The following is a 25,701-nucleotide window of genomic DNA, read 5'->3' on the forward strand; positions in this document are numbered from 1 at the left end:
TTGTTAAATCCTTGCAGAATGAAAATAAATGTGTTTAATGTGTCAGTTGTAATTTATGATCATTTTCTGAAACCCCACACATGCAACCATGTTTATCTATTAAAATGCCAGCCATACGTTATACATTAACTAAAACCATTCTGTAACTTTATTGATATATTTTGTGGAGTTCACATATTTTTGTACAGCAAACATAACACTGTAGCTGCAGCACTATTGTTTAATAGCAGCAAGGTATATTTTATAATCTGGGTATGTGGACAATAAATAGTCTGTTTCTTTGGATGTGAATGTTTAAAATGAAGTTCTGCTGCAGCTTCATAATGTGATTGCTATTTTACAGAGCTTATACACAAAAATATATATGCAATCTTTTTGTCTATATTTTATACAAATACAACAGTAGTTTGTGAATACATTTTAAAGTACATATACATGATAAGCAATTCAATTTCCCATATCACAGGATAGCAATTTTAAATGCAAGAAACATATACAAGTTCAGTCTGGAATGCAGGGTTGGTTTTGTTTGTTTGTTTTTTTGCTTTCTCTTTTTGACTCAATCTTTATCATTAAAACATTTTAACATACAAGTCCAAACATTTTTTTCCCCACTAGCCAAAAATACAATTTCAGCAATCCAAGTCAGGTTCAGGTACATCATCCATTCCCCAATATAGTTTTCCCAGTTTTTGTCTAAATTCAAAGGGCTCTTAGCAACATACAGTATGTTCTTCACTCCACACCATAGAAAAAGCCCACATTTCATTTTAACTAACAGTCATTCTCTAGTTTTGTGAACAAAAGTCGAGCTTGTCTGGGTATACATTTGCATGTCCAAGATTTTCCTTTTGCAAGTGCACATGAATACATTGTGGTGTTGTACAAAGTTCATTAATGACAAATTAAGTCACAGTATAAAAATATATCGTATACCTACAGGTCTAGTATAGTCCTTTTTCTAGGGGTAAAAATACATCTGAATGAGACAGAAAGGTTTGTAGCACCATGAGAGGAGTTGTATCCCAAGTTACATTAGCAGCATGATCCAATATAACAATATTGCAGGAGTGTTTCTGAGAAGATAAACATTCATTCTGGTTCAACTGTACCACTGAAGCTTATATTGAAAAGTGTTTACAGATGATTAGCAATAGTTCTGTGTCACTTCCAGGGCTAGATAACTGCTATCAAAAAACACTGCCTTCCAACAAAGTAAGACACCCTTATTGTATAAGGGCTTTGGGACTTTCCAGATACACTTTTGAACTAGAATGCATTACTTTATTTTGACTTTCTGTGTAATGTTAAATAGGTGGTGGTTTTAATTGTACACTAGGAGGATTGCAGGATGGGTAGCTGAGTGTCTACACAGTTTATAGCAAAGTACATTTCATAGGCCTTCTACAGACTGAAAAGGATGTAGAATGAGCTGCTAAACCAGTGTATGAGACAAGCAGACATAACCAAGGGTGCAGTCCTGCTTCCCTTTAATTTAATGGTGTAAGATGTTCATTTTAGACAGCAGCATAGCTAAGATAGGATATTTTAAAATTCGATGACAGTTTACCATCCAAAACTCCAGAGTGCACAGTTTATAATTGGTGAGGAACGCATGACTAATTTTTTTTATTGGTGTTAAAAATGGCAGTAGAAGACAGTGTAGTTTGAAACATGTAAACCTAGTAAAAAACCATTGTAAAAGCCTTAAGAAAGACACACTGGTTTTGTGCAATATAGCAAATTGATAAGAAAACACTGTAAAAATGTACCTGTTTAAAATTACGTCTACCATTTTGTACACAAAGCATTATACCAAAGTCCTACATATATGTAATCTAATGGCACTTGAAACAAGTTATAATAAAAGTTTTTATAATAAAAAGCATAACCTGTAAGAAATTTTCTTAAAAGGTTTAGGGTTTCTTTTTGAAAGTGCTATATCTTGTAATATGTGTAACATAGAGGTTGAACAAGCTTTATTTTAAAAAATATTGGCCTATAATACATGTATAGCTCACTAGGCAAATGATCCTGAAAATATGTACTCTTAACATTCATTATTAGCTTAATAAGCAATCAGCTCTGGCTCATGTTTCAGTCAGTATATGGTTTTTAAAAACCGCTACTGTGAAATTAACAATAAATCACTCTATTCCACAATTTACTACTAAATAAAGCACAAGCAACAAGTACACAAAAATATATGTATTTAAAAAAGACATACTAGAAGTTTAAAAGTTGCACAAAGAGTGGTGCATGATCAGCCAGCCTCCCTCCCTCCCCTCCCCTCCCCTGAAAAAATAAAAATCAACTCGGTAACAAGAAAGTAGGGTTTAAAAACTGACATTTTAATAGTGGCCAATAATAATTCTGCCTAAAATATACTCTAAAGCACTAATGTGTTAATATTGCTTACAGTGTCAATCTGCTTCCACATATTCATACATCCTAGTTCAGTAGCAAACATACATCATGTAGCCACCAACTGAAGCCCTGACTGAATGAGGTTCAATATCTTGTCTGAGGTCCCTATTTCTGAAGTGAAATGTCAATCCCTTTTTACAAAGCTAAGGCATTACCATTAGTAGTAAAGATTCTGGTTATATACTAAGAAAAAGGATGCTGGCAAAAAAAAAATTTCAATCAAGTCTAATCAGAACTAAAACTGATAAACAAATGGCACTTTTTCTAAATGCTAGATACACACCACTTCCATTCCCTTAAGTAATGGGATAGGTCTGTCAGAATGTTCTGTGTTGGCAGTTAAGATTAAACTAATTTGCAACACTAACAAGTGGCCTTCCCTGCTGCCAGACTAACAATTCACTGTAGTTCTGAAATTGGTGATATGCATATTCATTTTCCAACAGCTGCGTATATTGACAAACACAACCTAATGGAATTGTCTGTCTCCAATTGCCTTTTCTGGGTGACAAATGTGGCTATGAAGGGTATGATTCTGTGAGATTCTGTGCACCCAAAACTTTTCAGAAGTTGAAGATGCTCAGTTCCACATACAATATGGCCCATTAAGGGAATGGAATCCATTTATCTTCAGCTCAAACTGGTTAAACAAGATCCAGAATAAAGTAACTTTCTTTCCACTTGCTTTTTATCTTATGCTTGCTGGTTTAAACTAGTATTAAAGTGTTTCTGTTCTGTTTATTTTGTGCTCTTTTCACACAATCTTTTTCTTTCCTTAAAATGCTTGGGGTGGAGGAAGGAGGAAGCAATACTGAACACATCATTCAACTAAAGATGTAGGTAAGCAATCTGTTTCATAGAAACTAAAGGAAGCAGTCATGAAGCAGAGCTAAAGTCCACTTTGAGATAATATGCTCCTAAACTCAACATCTAGGAGTAGTTTGCAGAATTTGAAAAGGTATTATCCTTACTAATACATCCTTATTTTAATGCCTTTGGAACACAAACACATTTATAAAAACATTATCTTTCAGTAATAAAATTTAAATACATATAAGTATAAAATAGTAAAACTACACCTGCATATTGCTCCTAGAGAAAAAAAAGTAGGAGCTAATGATAAAATATTGGGAGCAAAAGCTCCTTCAATGGGAGCAACTTTTGTTTCTGTGAAGTATATTTATTTTAACCACTTAAAACCTTGTAAGCATCCTCACTACTGAGTGATACTAATGTATTTCATTTTTATTTTTTAATTCCTTATCCAAAAATGACAAGGAAAATGAATATTAGTATTGCGTTAAAGCAAATCTAGCTTGCATTTACATATCAGTTATTTCTCTTTTGGTTATAAGGGGTATATCAGATTAGGTAAAAGTGGTGTAAGCAATATGCTTTTACTTCACTCCTAAGAGTCCTGTCTTTAAACCTTGGCAATGGGCAAAAAGTCCCCAGCCAAGTACCCAGGTGTAGTAAGTGAGATTAACATTTAACTTGTCGCTTAGGAGGACATAACACACCACGTCACACAACTGAAAAGAGCCACTCCACTTTAAAAAATGAAAATTGATATCTGAAAATTTACATTCACTCTCTGACTGCAGACTCACATTGAACTGACACTAGATATAAAACTTCTGGCTGGACTTGACCCACACTTTGGCTGTGGCAGCTGGGAAAGACTGATCCTACAGACGTGAATATAAAATCTGAAGACTCCTATGCAGTACTTTTTCTATACTACTCAAAAGAAAAACAGCAAGTTAAGAATTAAATAAAAAATTGTGACAAAATATTCTGCACTACTAAAATTACAACACTCCTATATTTCAGGGTCAGCCATTAATTTTGCCTCTTTTTCCCTTCACCAGAGTCACAAGAACACAGCACAGTTCCAATTTTAACTTGACACATTGGCCAATTAAGCAAGAATAATTTTGTCGATGAGTAATTAAGTTAAATTGCTTCTTATCCAATCTTGATACAGGGAGCAACAATTTAAGCCAGAAAATAGTAAGTTCTTAATACCTTTCATAATGACTAAGTCAAAATGAAAAGTATGTACACATTTCCAACAAGGAAGTTTGAATTCTATACTAATTTAAAAAAAATATTTCAGATTATGGACCAGATAAGATACCACCATTTAGTTCATTTGAAGATCTTCAGGAAGCTGCGTGTAAAATTAAAAATTAGGATTCTATTACAAAATGCACAAAATGTAAAATGGTCAAGCTACCATTTACTTGACAAAACAGAATGACTGATACATTTGAAAAAAGTTTTAAACAAGGGGTGTGTGTCAAAGTTTAGTAGGAATTGCTTTCTTTTTTTTTTTAATCAGTGTGTCAATTAGCAGTGAAAATTCAAACAATACATTGAGACATTTTTAAAAAACCAAAGTAAACACAGCTGAGAATAAAATACTTTCAAAACTTGTAAAAGTTAATTTAAATTTCTTACTGGCTTCATGAGATTGGTACTGTACAAAAGCAGAGGATTTGTAATGTCTTATAGTAGGCACTAAGTTAAAAATGATTACCTAAGGCATTTCTACAAATAGACAGTAATAAGCCAGCTTTGTACATCCTATTGGAAAGCTTGATGAAAACGTGGTAGGGTGGTGGTTGTGCTTAGACTACTTGCGAAAGCTGCTGACAATGAGTGCAGGGACCCAAGACCTATACTATTGCTAGGATCGTGAGGATCCTGTGTTTGTGGTGGAAGTTGAGCCATTGAAGAATGTGCCTCCTCCTGTGTATAACTCATTCCAAGATTTCCCACTGAAACAGAAGGGTTATAAGGAGGGCCATTTACTGGTATGAAGCTGAACAACTGAGAAAAGTCCAACGGTTGAGTATTTAGAGATTCACTAATGGAAACAGAGCTTTTAGAAAGGGAAACCTCCCCAGATCCATCATCTAGTGGCCCTACTTGAGGATCCAACCCTAATTTAGATGAGGATGCTTGAGAATCCTGTGATGAAGAAGGAATACCACTTTGCAACTCCATTAAGTAACTTTCAATTTCCCCTTTCAATGGCTGTTCTTTTTCAGACATAGAAATTGCATATGAGGTAGAACTGAGTGGATATTTCAAAGATAGCTGGTGAGATGGGTGGACAGACTCCATATCTATTGGACAAGGCATTCCCAAGGGTAATGATGTGGTGACCATTTGGTGTGCAGACGCAGAACTCTGCATGGACTGAATTTGAGTGTTGTAGAGATTCAATTGCAAAGTGTTTGTAAATGGCTTTGATGTCAGCTCACTGGAAGGTAAAGACATCACTGGAAGCAGCTCATCCTTTATAGGCACAGAAACATTGCAGGTAAAGGGATCTAGAAGGTCCATTGGCTCTGTTTTGACCTTCAAAAGTTCTTGGTTGTGACTTTTCTTCATATGGCGTGTTAGGTGATCTTTCCGCCCGAACCTCTGTGCACAGTACTGACAGAGGAAGTCCTTTCTTCCAGTGTGCACTACCATGTGTCTACGGACATCTTTTCGGGTGTAGAACCGACGATCACAGTGTTCACACTGGTGCTTTTTCTCCTTTACTCCACCCGAAGACTTGCCTGCATGAGTTTTTAGGTGCTCCAGCAGCACTCCCGTGCTTTCAAATGTCTGCAAACATACCTTACAGGTGAGGTCACCGCTTGTTGCAGCATGCAAAGCCAGGTGACGCTTAAACCCAAGCTTGGTATTGTAGTTCTTTCCACATTCTTCACACTTAAAGGCCTCTTTGTTGGGATTGTGTGTATGTAGGTGATTCTTTAGGTGATCTTTTCGGTGAAACATTTTCTCACAATAATTACACTTGTGGGTTTTCTCAGGAGAATGAGTAGCCATATGCCTTTAAACACAGATATATTCTGTAAGTAATTATTTTGATCAAAAAGTACAAGTGTTCATTTTTTTAATGGCAGCTAAATACTACACTAACGTTTCTTCACAACAGAATCTTTTTTTGCTGACAGCAGGACACTACAAAGATAGTTTGACAAATTTAAATATAGCAAAACATGAACATTACATTTAAATTGACACTTTAGTTTTTTGTGGTTTTAGCTACTAGAACACGGATATGGGCAAGTATGAAAGTACTTGTGTAAATGTCCATAGCCAAAATTTTCTCAGTCCATACACTTTTCTTGTTGCAACTCCTAATACAAATGAAAATTCTATTCTCATTTATAAAAACAAACCCAAAGACATTAACTGGTAAACTTACATACTGTAATTTAGAATTCTAGAAACAAACCAATGTCTACTTTAATTAACATTTCCTCTCTGCAAATCAGCTGAAGAATGTGTACACAAATATATACTTTTACAAGGCTTAAAATGGCCAACATAAAATAGATAATATAATCTGAAAGATAAATAGAGTTTAATACCTTAGTAATTTGTACTTAGAAACAAAGGCCTTGGTGCAGTCTTGTTGTGTGCACTTGTAGGGCCTCTCTCCTGTGTGAGAGTATGAGTGAACCTTTAATTTCTCAACACTGTTAAAGGCCTTGTCACACAGTTGGCAAGGAAAGTTTTTTCTTGGTTTGGTTTCACCACGCTTACGTTTCCCTGAAGGGACTTTCTGGGTATCTCTTACTTCTGACAAATCACCAGGAATGACAGTGGCCATCGCAGCCTAAACCAGGCCTTCTTGTTGGACACTTGGGAATTGCCCAACTCCACTAAATGATTTAGCTTTAGATGGCTTCTCAAGTTTCATGTGGTCGTAAAAGAAAGCAAAAGGGGACTGGAAAAAAAAAATAAGAAACAACTAGTTTGTAACTAAACTTAATTTGAAGTTTACTTGCTATGTGATGCTTCTGAATAAAACTTAATAAAATTAGGTTCAGCTGGTCTAATGTAATACCTGTTGGATTCTTTATGCTATTTGTCACAATTCTTAAAATGCATTGCTCAGGATGAACAGATCCACATGTGCCCTGACACTATACCTTGTAACTTTTCCTTAGGGCACTGATGGAGAATAGCAATGTTTCAGAAAGATTACAGAAGGCATCAAAAATAACTTTACTCAAAACTATACAGATAAAGCTGACTCTTGGCAGCTGTAGATTTCGCAAGGGATTAAACTGTACTTGTGTACATATAAATAAAGTACACACGTTCCAGTTAATGCCTAGTGAAATTTTCCTGCAACTATATACTGTACTAAGTCAAAATTGATATGGATAAAGATATCTATAAATTAGGTTTTTTTCAGCTCAACACTGGAAATATCCATCCTCCCCAAATAATTCCTACATCATAAAATAGAGAAAATGTTGAGTGAGATTAGATCAAGATGGAAACACTTATTCATTCATTCTAGAAGGATCACAATCTAGCTTGAGGTATTAAGATCTGTGAAACACATGAGAAACTCACTCAGGAGGAGGTCTATCCCATTGAAATTGTCTGTTGGAAAGAGTAGTTCTGAATTCTTAATCTGGTAATACACGGTAGCAACTGATTTTTGATGATCTCACAGTGTTTTACAATCTTTTATTGCCAAAAGTACTATAGCACTATTTTAAACATCAAAACTCAACTGCGATTTGAAATACCAAAGGATCCAGTGTGACATAGATCAAAAGCTGGATCTACAACAGCATGGTAAAAGGCAACATGAGAGAACCAGAATGAATGACAGAGTTCAATATAAAAGGCAGGATTTGAAGGAGTTGAATTTGGCATTTCTATTGCAATGAGTAATTTCCAGTTTTTGAAAATCCAATGCACAAGTACCATCAGCTCAGGAATTCTGGCTGAGCAACTGTTCTAGATGCAGTTTTGCCACACACACCAGAGGTTGATGCCAGTAGCCTGAGCTGATGGTTTTGAAGTGCAGCTCTCTGTTGGCATTGGAAGACACTATTCCCAAGCTTGCTGCCTCCTTCAGTATCTTAGCTCCCTGCTGTGTGCTTCTGCATGCTTGCAGCTTAAAAGAAGCAGCTGTTGGGACAGGTGGGGAAGAGCAGCCAGGAGTCAGGCAAAGAGCACCAGGCAACAGCTGCTCCAAGCTAATGCCCCCTCCCCTAGTGAACAAAATGAACTGTCCCTAGCTGGTGGTGAAGGGAGGATAGCTAGCTTCCAAGGCAGCCTGTCCCCTGGATCAGCTGTCTGCTCCTCCCCATTGCCACTGGGCTTCCATTTAGGGGACAATGAGGTAGCAAACATTGCTTGGAAAAAGGACTTGAGAACAATCCCCAAGTGAAATGGGGTTTCAGCTTGAAGAAGAAAAGCAGAAGGAAAAAAAAGTGTCCAGGACATACCACTTAGGAGAGCCGGAGAGAGCGTGAAGGAAAGTCTCTCTCCTGTTGGTCAGGAGGAAAAGAGAGAAAGGGTCCTCCTTAAAATGTGTGTTCATTTTATGTACATTTCAGATTGAATTTTAAACTGAAAAATAAATTGAGTGTGTCTGCATATGCCTCCTCTCTTAAAGGGTAAAAGCATGAATTGACAGACCAAGAAGGTATTATTCTATTTTTTGAAATCTCATGATATTTTTGCTGTTGTGCTTTTTTAATTTGAAGGATTAGCAACACTGCAACCTTAAACCATCAGACTGAAAGTTTATTATAAAGCTGTATCAGTGGTTAACTACAGCATTATTTTTTTTAAGTTAACCAGTAACAGAAGAGAAGTGTCTTCAAGAATGGTGATTCTTCAAGACTTGCCTCCATACATTCACACTCATGAGATGGGAGCATGGGGAACCAATTCCTGAGTGGGAATGTACATAGGCATCAAAGAAGAAGCTTAGTTTCAGCCCTCCTCCCCTATCAAGTGATTAAATGAATCAGTCAATCGGAAACTTGAGGCCAAATTCTTCTTCACTTGCATAAGGGTAAAAGCCCAGATCAATTTTTCCATGACTTAACTGAGTTATTTCTGATTTATACTGATATGAGAGGAGGATCTGGCCCAGCAACTTTAAAGTTAAGTTAAATTTGTGGACAAAAAGATTTACCAAAGTCCCTTGTAATCAGAATTTGAGAAATAAAATTAAACTAACTTCACTGTAATTGAAATCACTGATCCTCTATATGTACTATATTTCTCCCCCCTTCAAAGCCTCCAGTTCTCTAACCTCTGTCTCAAAAATAAATCACAGAATGCTGAAAAGGATCAAGCAGAGTTAATAATGTTTAATTTTCCCATGATCCAAACGAATTAAGATGATTTTGAATTCATTGTGCTAAAAATGTACCCAATATGCATTGTTAAAACAAAATTAAGAGTGGATTTGACCCTATGATTAGGATAGTGATTTGTTTAAAAATGTTGTTCTGATTGCTATTCCTAGGGTATTTACAATAGTTAATGAAGAACTTCAGAATTATCTTTCAATATAAAAAAAATTTCACTTTTCACCTGTGGATGTATAGACTGAGCAATGAAGACAAAGTTTAAAAACACTGATACTCAAATATTACATTTTCCAAAGACCAGCTGAACGAATTTTATATATGAGTAAAAACGCCTGTTTGTGACTCAACATATCACTTAAAATTCTCACTCTCATTGGTGCTTTCACAACTGTAGGATGAATGATGATATACGCTATCAAAATCTACTGCATTACATACATCATACATTTTATACCATTTTAAAAGAGGTGCATACTTAAAAATGAATTATGGTAGCCTTTGTTTTAATGCACACCTGATGGTAGCCCAGTAAAGTCCTCAGATTTTGGTCTTAACCAGTTCCGCTGACTCTTCTTGGAGGAAACCAGAATCCAGTACTTCCCATTTTTGCTGGCCTGAAAAACAAGGAAGAAAGAATGAATAAGACTTTAGTGAAACCAATATATTCAGAAAGGCGGAGGGGCGGGAAGAGGGACGAAAGGGGAGCAGGGGGTACAGGAAGGGAAAATTAAAGAGGTAGAGAAATAGCCCAGGTATAGAATTGGATCTAATGCTGATTAAAATTGAATAGATTTATTGCATAACAAGTATCAATTAATGACTAAAATTTACGTAAGTCCACTTATAGAACTTCAGTTAGTTCTGCATTTGGTAGTAACAATAAAATAAAAGATTACATATCAGCAAAGGATTTATCTAAAAAGTAAAAGACTACTATGTATGAATGATTTGGAAATTAAGGCTGGGCCCAATATTTGAGGGATTTATTTAAAGTCCTCACACAGCACTAATCTTAAAAAGAAAAAAAAAAAAAAAGCTATCTAAGAAAGGGACTTCTGGTGGGCCCAACACATTATACAGGAAATATCATCTGCTTAGAAGTTAATCTGCAAAGGGAGGGAAAAAAATAACTCATTCTCTTTTTTGCTTCTTTATGGTGTATATAAATAAGCCATGACTTTTTTTTCTAAGGATGTCAAGCAATTAAAAAAATTAATTGCAATTAAATGCACAATTTAATGCATTATTGTTCAATAACAGAATACCATTTTATTAAATATTTTGGATTTTTCTACATTTTCAAAGATATTTATTTCAATTACAACACAGAATATAAAGTGTATAGCGCTCATTTTATATTTATTTTTATTACAAATATATGCACTGTAAAAAACAAAAAATATATATTTCAATTCATCTAATACAAGTACTGTAGTGCAGTCTCTATCATGAAAGTTGAACTCACAAATGTAGAATTATGTACCAAAAAAAACTGTATTCAAAAATAAAACAATGTAAAACTTTAGTGACTACAAGTCCAATCAGTCCTACTTCTTGTTCAGCCAATCACTCAAACAAGTTTGTTTACATTTGCAGAAGATAATGCTGCCTGCTTCTTTTTACAATGTCACCTGAAAGTGAGAACAGGTGTTTGCATGGCACTGTTGTAGCTGGCGTCACAAGATATTTACATGCCAGATGCGCTTAAGAGTCATGTCCCTTGATTTTTCAACCACCATGCCAGAGGATGTGTCCATGCTGATGACAGGTTCTGCTCAATAACAATCCAAAGCAGTGGGGTCCAACATATGTTAATTTTCTTCATTTGAGTCAGATGCCACCAGCATAAGGTTGATTTTCTTTTTTGGTGGTTCGGATTCTGTAGTTTCCACTTCGGGGTATTGCTCTCTTAAGACTTCTGGAAGCATGCTCCACACCTCGTCCCTCTTAGGTTTCAGAAGGCACTTCAGATTCTTCAATCTTGTGTCGAGTGTGCAGCTATCTTTAGAAATTTCACACTGATATCTTCTTTGCATTTTGTGAAATTTGCAGAGAAAGTGTTCTTAAAAACAAACATGCTGGGTCATCTAAGACTGCTATAACATGAACGATATGGCAGAATGTGGGTAAAACAGGGCAGGAGACATACAATTCTCACCCAAGGAGTTCAATCACAAATTTAACATTTTTTTAATGAGCGTCATCAGCAAGGAAGCATGTCCTCTGGAACGATGGCGAAAGCATGAAGAGGCATATGAAACTTCAGTGCATCTGGCACGTAAATATCTTGAGACACCAGCTACATCAGTGTCATGTGAATGCCTGTTCTCACTTTCAGGTGACGTAGGCAGCATTATCTCCCATAAATGTAAACAAACCTGTTTCTCTTAGCAATTGGCTGAATAAGAAGTAGGACTGAGAGGACTTGTAGGGTCTAAAGTTTTACATGGTTTTGTTTTTGAGTACAGTTATCTAACAAAAAAAACTAAATTCATAAGTTGCACTTTCATGATCAAGAGATTGCACTATGGTACTTGAATGGGGTGAATTGAAAAATACTATTTCTTTTGCTTATCATTTTTATAGTGCAAATATTTGTAATAAAAATAAATACAAAGTGAGCACTGTACACTTAGTATTGTGTGTTATAACTGAAATCAATATATTTGAAAATGTAGAAAAAACATTAAAAATATTTAATAAATTTCTATTGGTATTCTATTCTTTAACACTGTAATTAATTTTTTTAATTGAGATTAATTTTAGTTAATTGTCTGAATTAACTGTGATTAATCGACAGCCTTAGCTTTTTCCATATAAATATCAAATCTCTCTTCCTGTTTCTTACTGCAAGGCTTCCTGAATGATAATGATGTATTGCAGTCAATCCCTAACTGTAAGGACGAGGTATTGAATCTCTTCATCTGTTTTAGTTAAGTAGGTATAAAGCCCCATGTTTTCTGTGGCACACTGGCCCTGAAAATTCTGTGACAGGAACCCCAGGAATTACCTAGCACTGTCTCATACCAAACCTTCTCCCTCTGTACTACCTTGTCCACTCCAGTACAGTATTCTTTATTCAGGTATCCAATTCAACTTCACACAACCCCAACTTTCACTGTGCTGCAAAGTTTTGTATGGAAAAATGCATAACTGCATTAAAAAGTACTGAGGAGGGGGCAGGGCGGAGGAGAGACTGAGGTTGCTGACACCCGGAAAGGAATATTCGGGGCGTTTCATATCCAGGAAGGTGGGAGAAGCATTTTGGTATGAAAAGGGCAGCTGAAACTTTAAGGGAGGGAATACAGCTCTTCTTTCCCACTCTTTCAATAATAGATTACTTTAAAGGTGGGGAACAAAATTTAAATTCTTCATTTCCAATCCATGTAGACCTTTACAACCAGCTACTCTAACTTTACCCTGTATTAACATCTGACATTACCACAAACCAGGAAGAGAGTACATTAGAGGGAAGGATAGCTCAGTGGTTTGAGCATTAGCCTACTAACCTCAGGACTGAGAGTTCAATCCTTGAGGGGGCCACCTAGGGATCTGGGGCAAAAAATCAGTACTTGGTCCTGATAGTGAAGGCAGGGGGCTGGACTCGATGACCTTTCAAGGTCCCTTCCAGTTCTTGGAGATAGGTATATCTCCAATTATTATAAAAAAAATTATAATCTACTAAAATGATTAGCAGTGAAATAGTTAACATTTAAGATAGCTTCCTCACTGAAGTGAATGGGGCAGCTCTCTGCTATCAGAACTATTGTTTCAAGCTGTCTGCAGACAAAAGCAGATATAGATTGACAGAGAAAATAAAATGCACTTATGAAAGTTGTTGGTACACCCTCACCTTAAGTATCGTGCTCAATTCTGGTTACTCATCTAAAAAAGTCCCAGTAGAAATAGATAGGGTTCAGAGATGGGCAGGGATAGACAAAAATCAGAAGTATTGGAAGGACTACCACACCAGGAGAGAGTGAGAAGACTATAACTGATTAAATACATCTGTCATGTCCTGATTTATTAAAGGAGTAAATGGTATAGAGAAGGTAAGTCAGGTGCACTTATGTACCCACTCTCTAAAGAACAAGAGCAAGGCAATGTTCCTCCAACAAGAGGAATATTTTTAAATTAGGGCTGTCAATTAATCGCAGTTAACTCACAAAAATGGATCGCGATTAATTGCAGTTTTAATTGCACTGTTAAACAATAGAATACCAATTGAAATTTATTAAATATTTGGGATGTTTTTCTACATTTTCAAATATACTGATTTCAATTATAACATAGAATACAAAAAGTGTAGAGTACTCACTTTATATTATTTTTATCACAAATATTTGCACTGTAAAAATGATAAACAAAAGAAATAGTATTTTTCAATTCACCTCATTCAAGTACCATACTGCGATCTCTTTATTGTGAAAGCTTTGATTCTAGATCACAGTGACAAGGCAAATTCATAGAGAAGAACAATTATGCTGCAACATGCATAGCTGCACAGATACATTACAGTAAGGGTTTGTCGGAGTGTTAAACAAAAACCCTGATAATAAAATTAACTTCTCTCAAAATTTACCAATTTTACTTTCTTGGCATTGTGATGCTATAATCCTACTAGTTCTCCAATTTTTGAGAATCTTCCCAGGCAGACAAGACTTGAATTTCTAATATTTGTACTAAAAAAAAAAAAGAAAAAGAAATAAAAAAGATACAAATCCCTGTTTGCCCTTTACAGGTAACTTAACAGTTTGAAAACTAATTGCATTTTAAAAACATTTTTAAATGATTTGAACTCCAAAAATCTAGCCCAAGACAATTGAATTATTTGGTTGAAGTATCAGACAAGATTCCTCAATAGGGCTTGCAGCCTAAATTATTATTTCCATAGGAATTTGAATTATGTTACAACAAATAATTAGTTTCACCATTTCTTTTAAAAATATTTATTTTAATACAATTAGTGAGGGTTAGGTCTCCTGAATTTATGAAGGGATCTAAAGGAGATGAAAGAACCTACCAGTCTGCAAACTAGACTTCAGCAAGGGAAAGATCCAGGAAACATTAATTAATTAGAGGTATAATAAGGATGTAATTAATGATACAAATAATGGAATTATAGTGACATGCCATATTTGAAATATTTTTAATGGTCTGAGGAACAAAAGGAACCACTAGTTAAAGAGGTTGACATATTTTACTTGAACATCAGGATTCCTAGATATGCTAAAACTACAATACAAAAGAACCCTGCTTTTGTGGATTAAATATTAGTTAAAAAAAAAAAGATAGGTGAAACTGAGGTAAAATGGCAACATACATATGGGCTGGAGAAAAGAAAGCAAAATCTACACCTGGGGTGGTGAGTGGTGTATGAAATTCACTGTAGAACAATTAAAAGATCTGAGTGAAGAATGAAAATATATTCAATGATCCTAACAAAAAAACCAGGAGAATGATGTATAAATAGTGAGAGATCAAATTTATGCTTCAGGCAAACTACGTAATAGATAACATTCCTCTTCCAATTAGGGAATATATAAACATAGGTATCAAAAGTAAAACAGAGAAAATCATTCTAGAATTACATCAGGAAGTAGTGAGAGCATGTTAGCAAGTACATTACTGGATGCATAATTATGGTTGTGCTATTGTTAGTATAATGTCAAGTCAGAGAAAGTACAAAATACAGGGATTTTAGAATTTCATTAATTCAAAATTACAGAATTTAAGCCTTTATTACTTGGCAAAACAGAGATTCACAGTAGACAGAAACAGGTTGAAGTGCACAAAATTTAGAAAGAACAGGAGTTGTGTCTCTTTCAAGCTAATGACAAACATAAGTAGCAAGAGAGCACCTCTCTAAGCTAAGGAAAAAGCTGGATTCAAAGTGGCAAGTAGAATTTTTTTTTTCCCCCCACAGAGTTGGTAACATAGCTCGGGCTACCAAAGTTAGAATAGAAATAATCTTACAACTGGTAGTTAAGCAAGCATTTGCCTCCAAAATCCTAAAGTTTTCTATCCTAGCCATGAAAGTATTGGCAAGTTTTAAAAAAAAAGATATTAAGCTTGTTAAACTACAGAGCACCATCTCTTTTATATTAGAAAACAACTCATTTTTACACTATGTTATAGCAGCGTAACAATGAATACTAGCAAAATGGTGTACATCACCTTTTCTGAACACAAAGAACACAACAATTTTGCTATGCATATCTTATTTAGTTTGTGGACATGTAAGAAATGAACTTACCGAACTACCATGAGCTAATATGTTGTTATTTAAAAAGCCATAATATTGAAATCTCTTTGTGTGCTTTCAATGTTTAAAATGGACCTAAGTAATTTGAAATCTTCAGAGCTCAGTTTGGGTTACTAGATATCCCAAATTATATACTGAATTAAAGGAAATGAGTTGATTATGGTTAACCAATCTGATCCCTGCAGCGTGTTATGTGGTTTTTTTTGTTTGTTTCTAGGATTTCTCTGGCACCACAGGGATGCTTTTCTGAGAACTTTGCAAAGACTATGGTGCAAACAATTTTGGAGCTGTAAACTGAACTCCTGTCAGTGTGCCTAAAGCCTGTATACAAGTGGATTTTTATATTTCAAGATCAAAATAAAAATAAATTTGCACAAATTCATGTTTAATATGGTGGAACTTTAATTCTCTAACAAAGGCTAAGAAACTGCTACTGCAGCAGCAAAATATTATTTGCATGTATGAAAATGTCACTTTACATACAGAACACATGATAGGCAATGGTGAATTTTGTATATGCATAAATTAGCATAACCAGAGTGCATAGCAGTAATATCAGAATCAAATTCATTTATGTAATTGATATCATTTTCCATTTATTATCTTTCATAAAATGTAATACAATCTTCTCAAAATCTCTTCAGATTCTAATAGCCATAAGCTATTCATTTCAAAAGAAGTTTTATGTATCTCTATGTTAGACGTTTACTGTTTAACAAGTATAATTAGGTTGCAGAGCAAGGCAAAATGGTGTAATAGGTTAGCAATAACTTTTCACTTCTTGTGAAGGGGATTCTACTCCTGACCTTGTGCTGAATGCATTCAGTAGTCAATAAAGTCAAATGACATTTTGGTTGTCAGGTTCTAGTCCATTGGTAGAAAGTGAAAATGAAATTGATGAACTCATGCTAATCTTTCATTCATGCACTTTATGGCATATAGCAATAGGGTTTTTTTGCTTTTTGTTTTGTTTTTATTAAATAATTTAGCACAACTGACATGTCTCTTCTACAGGCACCCAGAGCTGGAATTGCATAGAAAAATGCAGCTCCCAGTCATATCACTTCTCTGTTATTTTGAACTGCATTCACACCATGTGCTGAAAAGTAGAACATACCAATGAGTTTAGCAATTTTACTTTGAAAGTCTGCTGTGCAGGCAACACAAAGGAACTGGCTGTGCTGGAAAAGCTAGCAGTATGACAAAAGGGAGGGTCCGTTTTTAAGTAGCATGGTCTGAAGAATTAAGCATGGGATTGGGAATGAGAAAGTCTTGAATTCTAATTGCAACTCTGCCAATGATTCACCATGTGGGCAAGTCATGTCATCTTTCTGTCTCAATTTCTCCAGTTGTGAAATGGGGATAATATTTACCTTCCTGCCTAACAGGGACATTGTGAGGATTAGCTATTTAATGAGCACAAAGTACTATATAAATGCTAACTAGTAGTATTGAACAGGGCAAGCACAGTACAATGCCCCACACGGGAGAGGTAGACAGAAAAAGTTACAATTCACAAGTGATAGAAATAACACTATCAAACAGAAATTAGTTTTACAACCCATGTATTGAATGTACATGATACATATAAATACAACAGCCAAAAAAGTGTATTAAGGGCCCAATTCTGCCCTATGTCAGATGGCAACTGAATACTTCTCTGACTTCACTAAGATTTGATGTACACTCAAAACTTACACTGACGGTGCTACAGTGCTCAGACTGTGAAAAATCCACAGCCTGAGCACTGTAGCTATGCCCATTCAGAGTGCTGTAGCTACGCCAACACACACCCCAGTATAGACACAGATAGGCTGATGGAAGAATGGTTTGCTGACCTAGCTACTGGCCCTTTGGGAAGTAGAATTCCTACAGCAATGGAAAAACCCCTTCCATTGCTGCTGTCTGCATCTACCCTACGGGGCAATGGCAGCATAGCTATGGAATTGAAGCTATGCCCCCACAGTGCAGACATGGCCTATGACTGCCTGGGGTACAAACTGGGGCAGGATTTGGAGAATAGCCTTGTATTTTAGTATGTTTTCTCACTGAAGCTATTCCCGTCAGAACATTGTGGGAGAAAGGGTGTATGCATGTCTAAGATTTTCAGTTGCTATGCAGCAGTAAATGTCCTAGAAAACACTCTACTCTCCAAGAACCTGCTATTCTACCCAAAAAGGAAATAACTTTAATATAAATCATCAATTTTCTATAAAGAAAAATTTTCACTTACATTTATTCAAGATGGCCATTGCTACTACTGCTGGAGCTCTGATGCTGGCTGAGTATATCAAGTGACCCTATGAGCTAAAATACAGAAGCCTTAGGAGAGCATAACCTAAGATGCAGCACACTTAGGACAACCTCCCACCCCCACCCTCACCCTATACATTTTGAAAGAGTTCTCATGGCTTTTGTTGTTTTAAATCTCAAGTAATATTCAATTAATAGTTTAATGATTTTTTTCTATTAAACTTTCATGGTTTGAATGGGGATTAAAGGGTAGGGTTTGTAAACAGGCTCAGGTTTCTGTTGCATGCTAAATTGCCTTTTAAAAGGTGAACAAACCACAAAGCTGGTATCAGCAAGCCTTTCTGAACAACTCAGAATACAGTAAAATTTTGGCGCAATTCAGTCAAACACATAAGTAAACCATCATCCCTATTTTCAAGCAACCACCACCCTCTTCAGCTGCTAGTTATATCACCTGTGCATCCATTTTGAAGTTTGTGAAGAAACAAAAAAACTACCAGTTGCTCTAGTGCATCTGAAGTGCCTGGGAATACTTAAGATACTGCACTGCTGAGAAGAGAACACAAATTTGGGTTTTAAACAAACAAACAAACGACAAATGAGGGATATTTTTCACGCAGCATTTCTTTCTTTGGGAAAAGCCTTCATCCCAGCATGCAACCTGAATAAATGAACTGTGCTGTGGAAAAGCTATGTAGGCGGTGAAGGAAGTAGAGTCATTCACACTCCCAGACTTTTGGATCCACTTCATGATCACTGCTGCAGATTGAGGGCTACTGTAGCCACAGCTTCCTGCTGTGCTTCCTCTGTTCCACCAAGTTGGGAAGCGGGATGGTGGAAGGATCCACTTATATTAACGTATATTAACAGATCCACTAGTCCCTGTCACAGTCCCACCTCCTAAATTCCTCCATGACTGAGCACAGGGAGCCATCGCTAAGAAGTGCTGCATGGCACACAGTGGATGCTGGCTCCCTGCCCTTTCCTGAGGAGCTACATCCAGTCTGGCTGCATCCAGGCTGCATCCTTGTTAGGAATCCATTCCTGCTGAAGCCTGAACCAGGAACCGTGGGGTCCTAATGTGACATTGCTACCTATTTCAGCCATTACAAAATCTTCACTGTTCATCAGTAGACATGGCACCGGTATGGTCTTCAAAGTTTTCCACCACTTTAATAGAGAGATTGATCCAATAGCCCTCAATCTTGAATTGCAAAAGCCTATTTCCAAAGCTTGAAGCCACTTGTACATCCACTATTATTTGTTTTGTTTTATTTTGCTATTAGCTTTTATAACACTGGGATAAACACTGAAATTATAATGCTTTTATATAATTCAGTGGTGTGCCTTCACCTAAAATACAGTGTGCATTTATAGTCACCCCATCTCCAACAGGCTCTAGCAGAAAGAGAAGAGACTGAAAGCCAGGCAACAGAATGAGGTGGTGCAAAAAAACCAGGTCATGTTAAGAGACTGAAAAGATTGGGACTGTTTATATTAGCTAGGAGACATGATAACAGTATACAAAATAACTAATAGGATAGACCAAAACCAAAGAGTCACTCAATGAAATTAAAATTCATCAAATTTAAAATAATAATAAAAACTTGTTTACACTAAACAAAATTAGCCTGTGAGTTTTATTACCACAAGATATCGTCAAAAGCTTATAGGGATTAAAAAAAGATTGGACATTTACATAGATAACTAGACTATCCAGAATTATAACAGTAAGGATTATTTTAAAAACAAATTTTTTAAAAGGGCTATAAACTCTCATTCTTCAGGGCATAAACCTAATAAATGTGGGTAGGGAGGGAACTTTCCCTTGGGAAGGTTATCCCGTAAAAGCCTATTGCAGGGTTTCTTGTATCTTCCTCTGAAGCATCTGGAACTGGTCACTATCAAGATAGGATGCTAGACTAGATGAAACACCAGCCTGGATTCCTGTGTCATATAATATCGACAAGCCAAATCGATGGAGTAATACCATGTAAACGTATGCATGGAACCGCAAGTAGCAGCCTCGTATCTCCCTGGAGTTTCTTTTGAGACACGTAGTTGAACCTGCCTTGGATATAGTTGAATACGTTTTAAGACCTCATGCACTGGGATACCTGCCAGATAACAAATATGTATACATAATCTCATCTATTTAATCTTTCAGTGGAAACACTCTGCCCTCTAGATGTATCCCTGTAGGCTATGAACAGCACACGTGTTTTACAGAAGACTTACTCCTGTCCAAGTAATAACAGAACTCTTCTAGCATCCGAACAATGCAAACTAGCTTCTCCCAAAATGAAGACTGAATGAAGACTGAAAATATAGATAAATTACTTACTAAAAACACTCGAAGAGTTGCACAGAACCATCTTATCCTTATGGAACAGTTGGGGGGGGGGCAAGGGAGCTTAGATCGTGCACTCTTCACGCTTATGTGATAACTATCAAGAATGCAGCCTTTTTAAAGTAATTGTAATGAAATGAATATAGGAAATCACAAATTGAATCAGACCAGTGGTCCACCTAGGCCCATATCCTAGCCAACAGTGATCAGTACTGGGGAGGAAAGCATAAGAAATTCTTGAGTGGACCATTGTGGGATAATCCATAATGAGATGGTAAATTTTTGCAGATAATAAAATTGCCTAGAATTAGAGAATACTGTGACAAAATGCAGAGGGATTTAACAAAATTAATTGAATAGGTGGCAAGATGGCAGATGAAATTCAGTGTCTATAAAATGCAAGGAAAGAAATAATCTGAACTATTCTCATACCCATTGATGAGTTCTATATAAACTTTAGCCAGTGTGACAAAGTTCCTCCTCTACCTTGGTGGGTCCTGTGCTTATTGGCGGATTTATTCGCCTCACAGCTTCACCCTGTGGGTCGGGAAACAGCCCAGAGACCTTCCCTTCTGGTAGAAGCCACAGTCCAGGTCAATTCCTCCCGTGCTTGATCAGGAGTTGGGAGGTTTGGGGGGAACCCGGGCCTGCTCTCTACTCCGGGTTCCAGCCCAGGCCCCTGTGGACTGCCGCTGTCTGGAGTGCCTCCTGGTACAGTTCCGTGACAGCTACAGCTCCCTGGGCTACTTCCCCATGGCCTCCTCCCAACGCCTTCTTTGTCCTCACCACCAGACCTTCCTCCTGATGTCTGATAACACTTGTACTTCTCAGTCCTCCAGCAGTATGCCAACTCACTCTAGCTTCTTGCACGCCTCTTGCTCCCAGTTCCTCGCACGCACTTCCTCTCCTCTGGCTCCCTTTGGCCTGACTGGAGTGAGCCCTTTTATAGCATCAGAGGGGCCTTAGAGTCAGGTGCCTAACAGCCTCACCTGACTCTTAGCAGGTTAATTGGAGTCAGGTGTTCTCATTAGCCTGGAGCAGCCCCTGCTCTGGTCACTCAGGGAACAGAAAACTGCTTATCCAGTGGCCAGTATATCTCCCTTCTACTACTATGCTGTTCCCAACTGGCCTGGGTCTATCACACCAGTCAGAAGAAAAAACTGCAGGGTGCAATTGTGGACAGGTCAGTTAAAACATATGCTCAGTATTCAGTGGCAGTCAGAAGAACAATCAATGTTAAAACGTACCAAGATTGTGAACAAAGTAAGTCTATACAGAAATCTATAATGCAGCCTTGCTTGTAATACTATTCAGTTATGGTCACTCCATCTCAAAAAGAAACATCAGAAATAGAAGGGGTCCAGAAACAAGGAGTGACAATTAGAAGAATAGACAAATTTCTGGATAAAATATTCTCCATCAGCACTGCATTTCTGCCCCACACAGGTCCACCTAACTATTAAAACCACCTAGAAAATTAATACAACATACTTTTGTTCTGAAGCAAGGAACCTTTAAGGCCTAAAAGTACATACCCTCTTCTCCTTCAACCATACCATTACCACAACTATAGTACACACATTACAGACCACATGCTGCAAACTTAATTCTGCCCCCAACAGATACCAATCTTTAATCCAGTTAAGTTCCTTTCACCAACACAACACCAAACATCCACAACTATTGTGGAAAAAAACAATCTTATAAAGGGATGCATGCAAAAGAGGCAGAGATAAGGTTATCAGAAGGAAATGGAAGAGAGAGTTCAGTGTCTATAGGAGGAAAAGAAACAGAGGTCTGATGATCTCAAGGTTATCTTTCTGAATGGTTTGTCTTTTCATTGTACATATGGGACCTCAAATGGAAGGTCCTTCAGAGAGGCCTCTCTCTTAAATGAGACCCCAGAACCCGTCAGTCACATTGTTTACCTGCCACATCCGCAGGTTCGGCCAATCGCAGCTCTCACAATCGCTGTTCCAGGACAATGGGGGCAGCGGGAAGCAGCGGTCAGCACATCCCTCACCCCACGCTGCTTTCTGCAGCCCCCATTGGCCTGGGACGACAAACCACGGCCTGTGGGAGCCGCGACTGGCCGAACCTGCGGATGCGGCAGGTAAACAAACTGGCCCAGCCGGCCAGGGTGCTTACCCTGGGGAGCCGCATGCCAGAGGTTGCCTATCCCTGGTATATGGCATATCTGTTCTCAGAGGCAGAGATGCCAATGAAAGTTCATGGCAAACTGATGCATCAGGCACAATCTGGGATCCAAGTATAGGATGTGAATGGCATATTCAAAGGCCCTCTCAGGGATAGAATAGATGGAGTCTGTCCTCTTGGAAGTACATATGACTTCAGCAGAGTTTAGTCAAAAATACTCTGCAGGTTCTAAGATGCTTCCATTATTTGGAATGGCCACCTGCCTACATTGTCCTAGGTTACTGTGAGACTCTAGATCAAGCACCTTTGAAAGCTGTCCCAAGATTTCCTCCTTGAAGCTTCTGACAACATTAGGTGGATAAGTTACACACTGCCTCATCCTGGATGATTAAAGGTGGTGAACCCTCAGAAGACTCTTGCATTGCACCCCTCTCCTCTTCAGCCTCCCATAAATCTGATCAAAGCCTAGGAAAGAAAATACCTGGGAAGACAAATCTGGTGGAAGGCAACTCTTTCGGTGATGAGAATCTGGCTGAAGTCTCTTTTGTGATTTCTCAGGAGGCCATTGTCTAAGCTTCTGACCTCAGGATTATTGTGCTCACATTGACCAATATGGACAGCAGTTCCTGTTGACAAGGAAGATGAACAACAGACACCTCCCGCCCCTCTCCAGGATCAGAAGATTGCTAGGCAGTTACGTGGGTCTATCACAAGACCAGAATACAGACCGTCATCCTGACCAGAAAAAGCAAGTCAGGAGGCATAAGCTGCACCTGGCATCTCCAGGTAGTAAAGAACCCTAGAAAGAGCTTCAGTGTCTATCACTCAGGCAGTTCTTGACACAAAATCTAGACTTCCTTCAGAAGAGGGCCCACAGTCAAAGTTTGGATTGCAGACGTTCCCCTGTTCAAAGTAACAGAAGATGAGGAAGATAAGAGGTTATATTAAGGAGAGTGTTGCTTCACCATCTGTTAGGACACCTCTGGGACAAGACCAGAAGAAAATATCAACGCCAAAGAAGCCAATGCTAAAGACTGACACCTAGGCCTCAAGAATGGTTGAGTCCAAGGAGAGCAATACTGTGACATCTCTCACACTAATGACTTGGTTTTGGTCTTTTTTAATACTGTGGAGCAATCCAGCACCGACAGATATGGCACAGATGATCACTGGATCCTCTGCTCTCAGAATGGCAACAAAGCCAAAGAGGTTCCACTTCCGATATCAAAGCTCTCTTTGCAAAAGTCCATGATGAGGCAGCCTCAGTATAGACCTCCTGATCACCAGTACTGGTCTTCAGCGCAGAGCTGCTCATGACCAACTCACCTCCCCACCTTAACAACTGCTATTTAAACATCAAGAAATCCCTTAACACTGACGTCACCAATCAGCCCTACAGCTAGCCAACTAGGACTTAGGCCACATCTACACTACAAACTTACATCGGAATTACTACGTTTCTCAGGAGTGTGAAAAATCCACACCTCTGAGCAATGCAGTTACACCAATCTAACCCACAGCATGAACAGCGCTCTGTTGATGGGAGGGCGTCTCCCATCGACATAGCTATCACCTTTCAGGGAGGTGGATTAAAGTACACCAATGAGAGAAGCTCTCCACTGGCATAACAGCATCTTCATTGAAGTGCTGCAGCTGTACAGCATTTTAAGCAGCGTTTTAAGCGTAAACCTGCCCTTAGGCTACGTCTACACTGCACGATTAATTCGAAGTAGTTTAAACCGATATTACAAAACCGATGTTATAAAATCGGGTTTGCGCATCCACAGTGCAATCACAAAATCGATTGCTTGCGTCCCTGGTCCAAGGCTACCATCGATTTAAGGAGCGGTGCACTGTGGGTAGCTGTTCCTCAGCTATCCCATAGTTCCCACTTCCGTGTTGAGAGCACAGTGCCTGATGGGGCAGAAAACACTGCCCCGGGTGGTGCTGGGTACAGCCTCACCCCTCCCTTTGTGAAGGCAGCAGACAACCCTTTGGCGCCTTTTTCGCGGAGTGCATTGAGCAAACGCCATAGCACAGCAATCTTTCCCTTTTTTTTTTCACGTGGTGGTGGGGGGAAATAAACTGAGGAGCTGTTCCCTGAACCACGCCAGACACTGTGTTTGAACCTACAGACATTGGGAGCTCAGCCAAGAATGCAAATAATTTTCAGAGACTGCTGTGGACTGTGGGATAGCTGGAGTCCTCAGTACCCCCTCCCTCCCTTCATGAGCGTCCATTTGAGTCTCTGGCTTCCCGTTACGCTTGTCACGCAGCGCTGTGTATCCTGCAGTTTTTTATTCAAACGCTTTGGCATTTCGTGTTCTGTAACGGAGCTGGATACAACAGATTTGTCTCCCCATACAGCGATCAGACCTAGTATCTCCCGTACGGTCCATGCTGGAGCTCTTTTTGGATTTGAGACTGCATCGCCAGCCGTGCTGATCAGAGCTCCACGCTGGACAAGCAGGAAATGCAATTCAAAAGTTCGCGGGGCTTTTCCTGTTTACCTGCACGCTGCATCCGAGTTCAGATTGCTGTCCAGAGCGGTCACTGCAGCACTCTGGGATGCCGCCCGGAGGCCAATAACGTCGATTTCCGTCCACACGAACCCTAATCCGAGTTATCACTATCGATTTTAGCGCTACTCCTCTCGTTTGGGAGGAGTTCCGAAATCGATTTAAGGAGGCGGTAAAATCGATATTAATGACGACGTCATGTGAACGGATACAGCGTTAAATCGGTATATCGGCCATTAAACCGATTTAAAGTCGCAGTGTAGACCTGGCCTTAGACTCTTTAGAATCCCTATATGCTGATCACATCAAGGGCTTAGCACTGGACTGGAATGAAGGAGTCTTTAAAGCTTCCTCAAACAAGGGCTTCTTGAGGTACCTTTGTTTGGGGAGTTGTAAGGACCCATAGGGATTATATCCCTCACCACAGTAGATCAAGCACTGGATTTACTCACCTGTCACCAACATTATAGCTTCAGATGATGCACTGATCTTAACAGTGGACATCCCAGCTGCTGAGAGCTAGCCAACAGGGCCAAACTAAGTCCACATCAGCACAAAGTGTATGTTGTC

General features: G+C 38.2%; 1 protein-coding gene across 4 annotated transcripts; it reads right to left on the minus strand.

Annotated features, from left to right (window-relative positions):
* On the minus strand, positions 1–25,701 carry PLAG1 (PLAG1 zinc finger). 4 transcript variants are annotated; one of them, XM_032796893.2, is made up of 5 exons: positions 25,584–25,695; positions 18,086–18,159; positions 10,102–10,201; positions 6,825–7,183; positions 1–6,280 (listed from the first exon to the last, which is right to left on the minus strand). In XM_032796893.2, the coding sequence occupies exons 4-5, from the start codon at positions 7,064–7,066 to the stop codon at positions 5,017–5,019; spliced, it is 1,506 nt and encodes a 501-aa protein (XP_032652784.1). In that variant the 5' UTR covers positions 7,067–7,183; positions 10,102–10,201; positions 18,086–18,159; positions 25,584–25,695; the 3' UTR covers positions 1–5,016. The 4 variants fall into 4 exon arrangements, with proteins under 4 accessions (XP_032652784.1, XP_032652783.1, XP_032652785.1 ...); XM_032796892.2 differs by lacking the exon at positions 18,086–18,159 and having other exon boundaries at positions 25,584–25,701; XM_032796894.2 differs by lacking the exons at positions 6,825–7,183; positions 18,086–18,159.

The sequence above is a fragment of the Chelonoidis abingdonii genome, chromosome 2 (genome assembly GCF_003597395.2).
Source record: "Chelonoidis abingdonii isolate Lonesome George chromosome 2, CheloAbing_2.0, whole genome shotgun sequence".
Lineage (NCBI taxonomy): Eukaryota > Metazoa > Chordata > Testudines > Testudinidae > Chelonoidis > Chelonoidis abingdonii.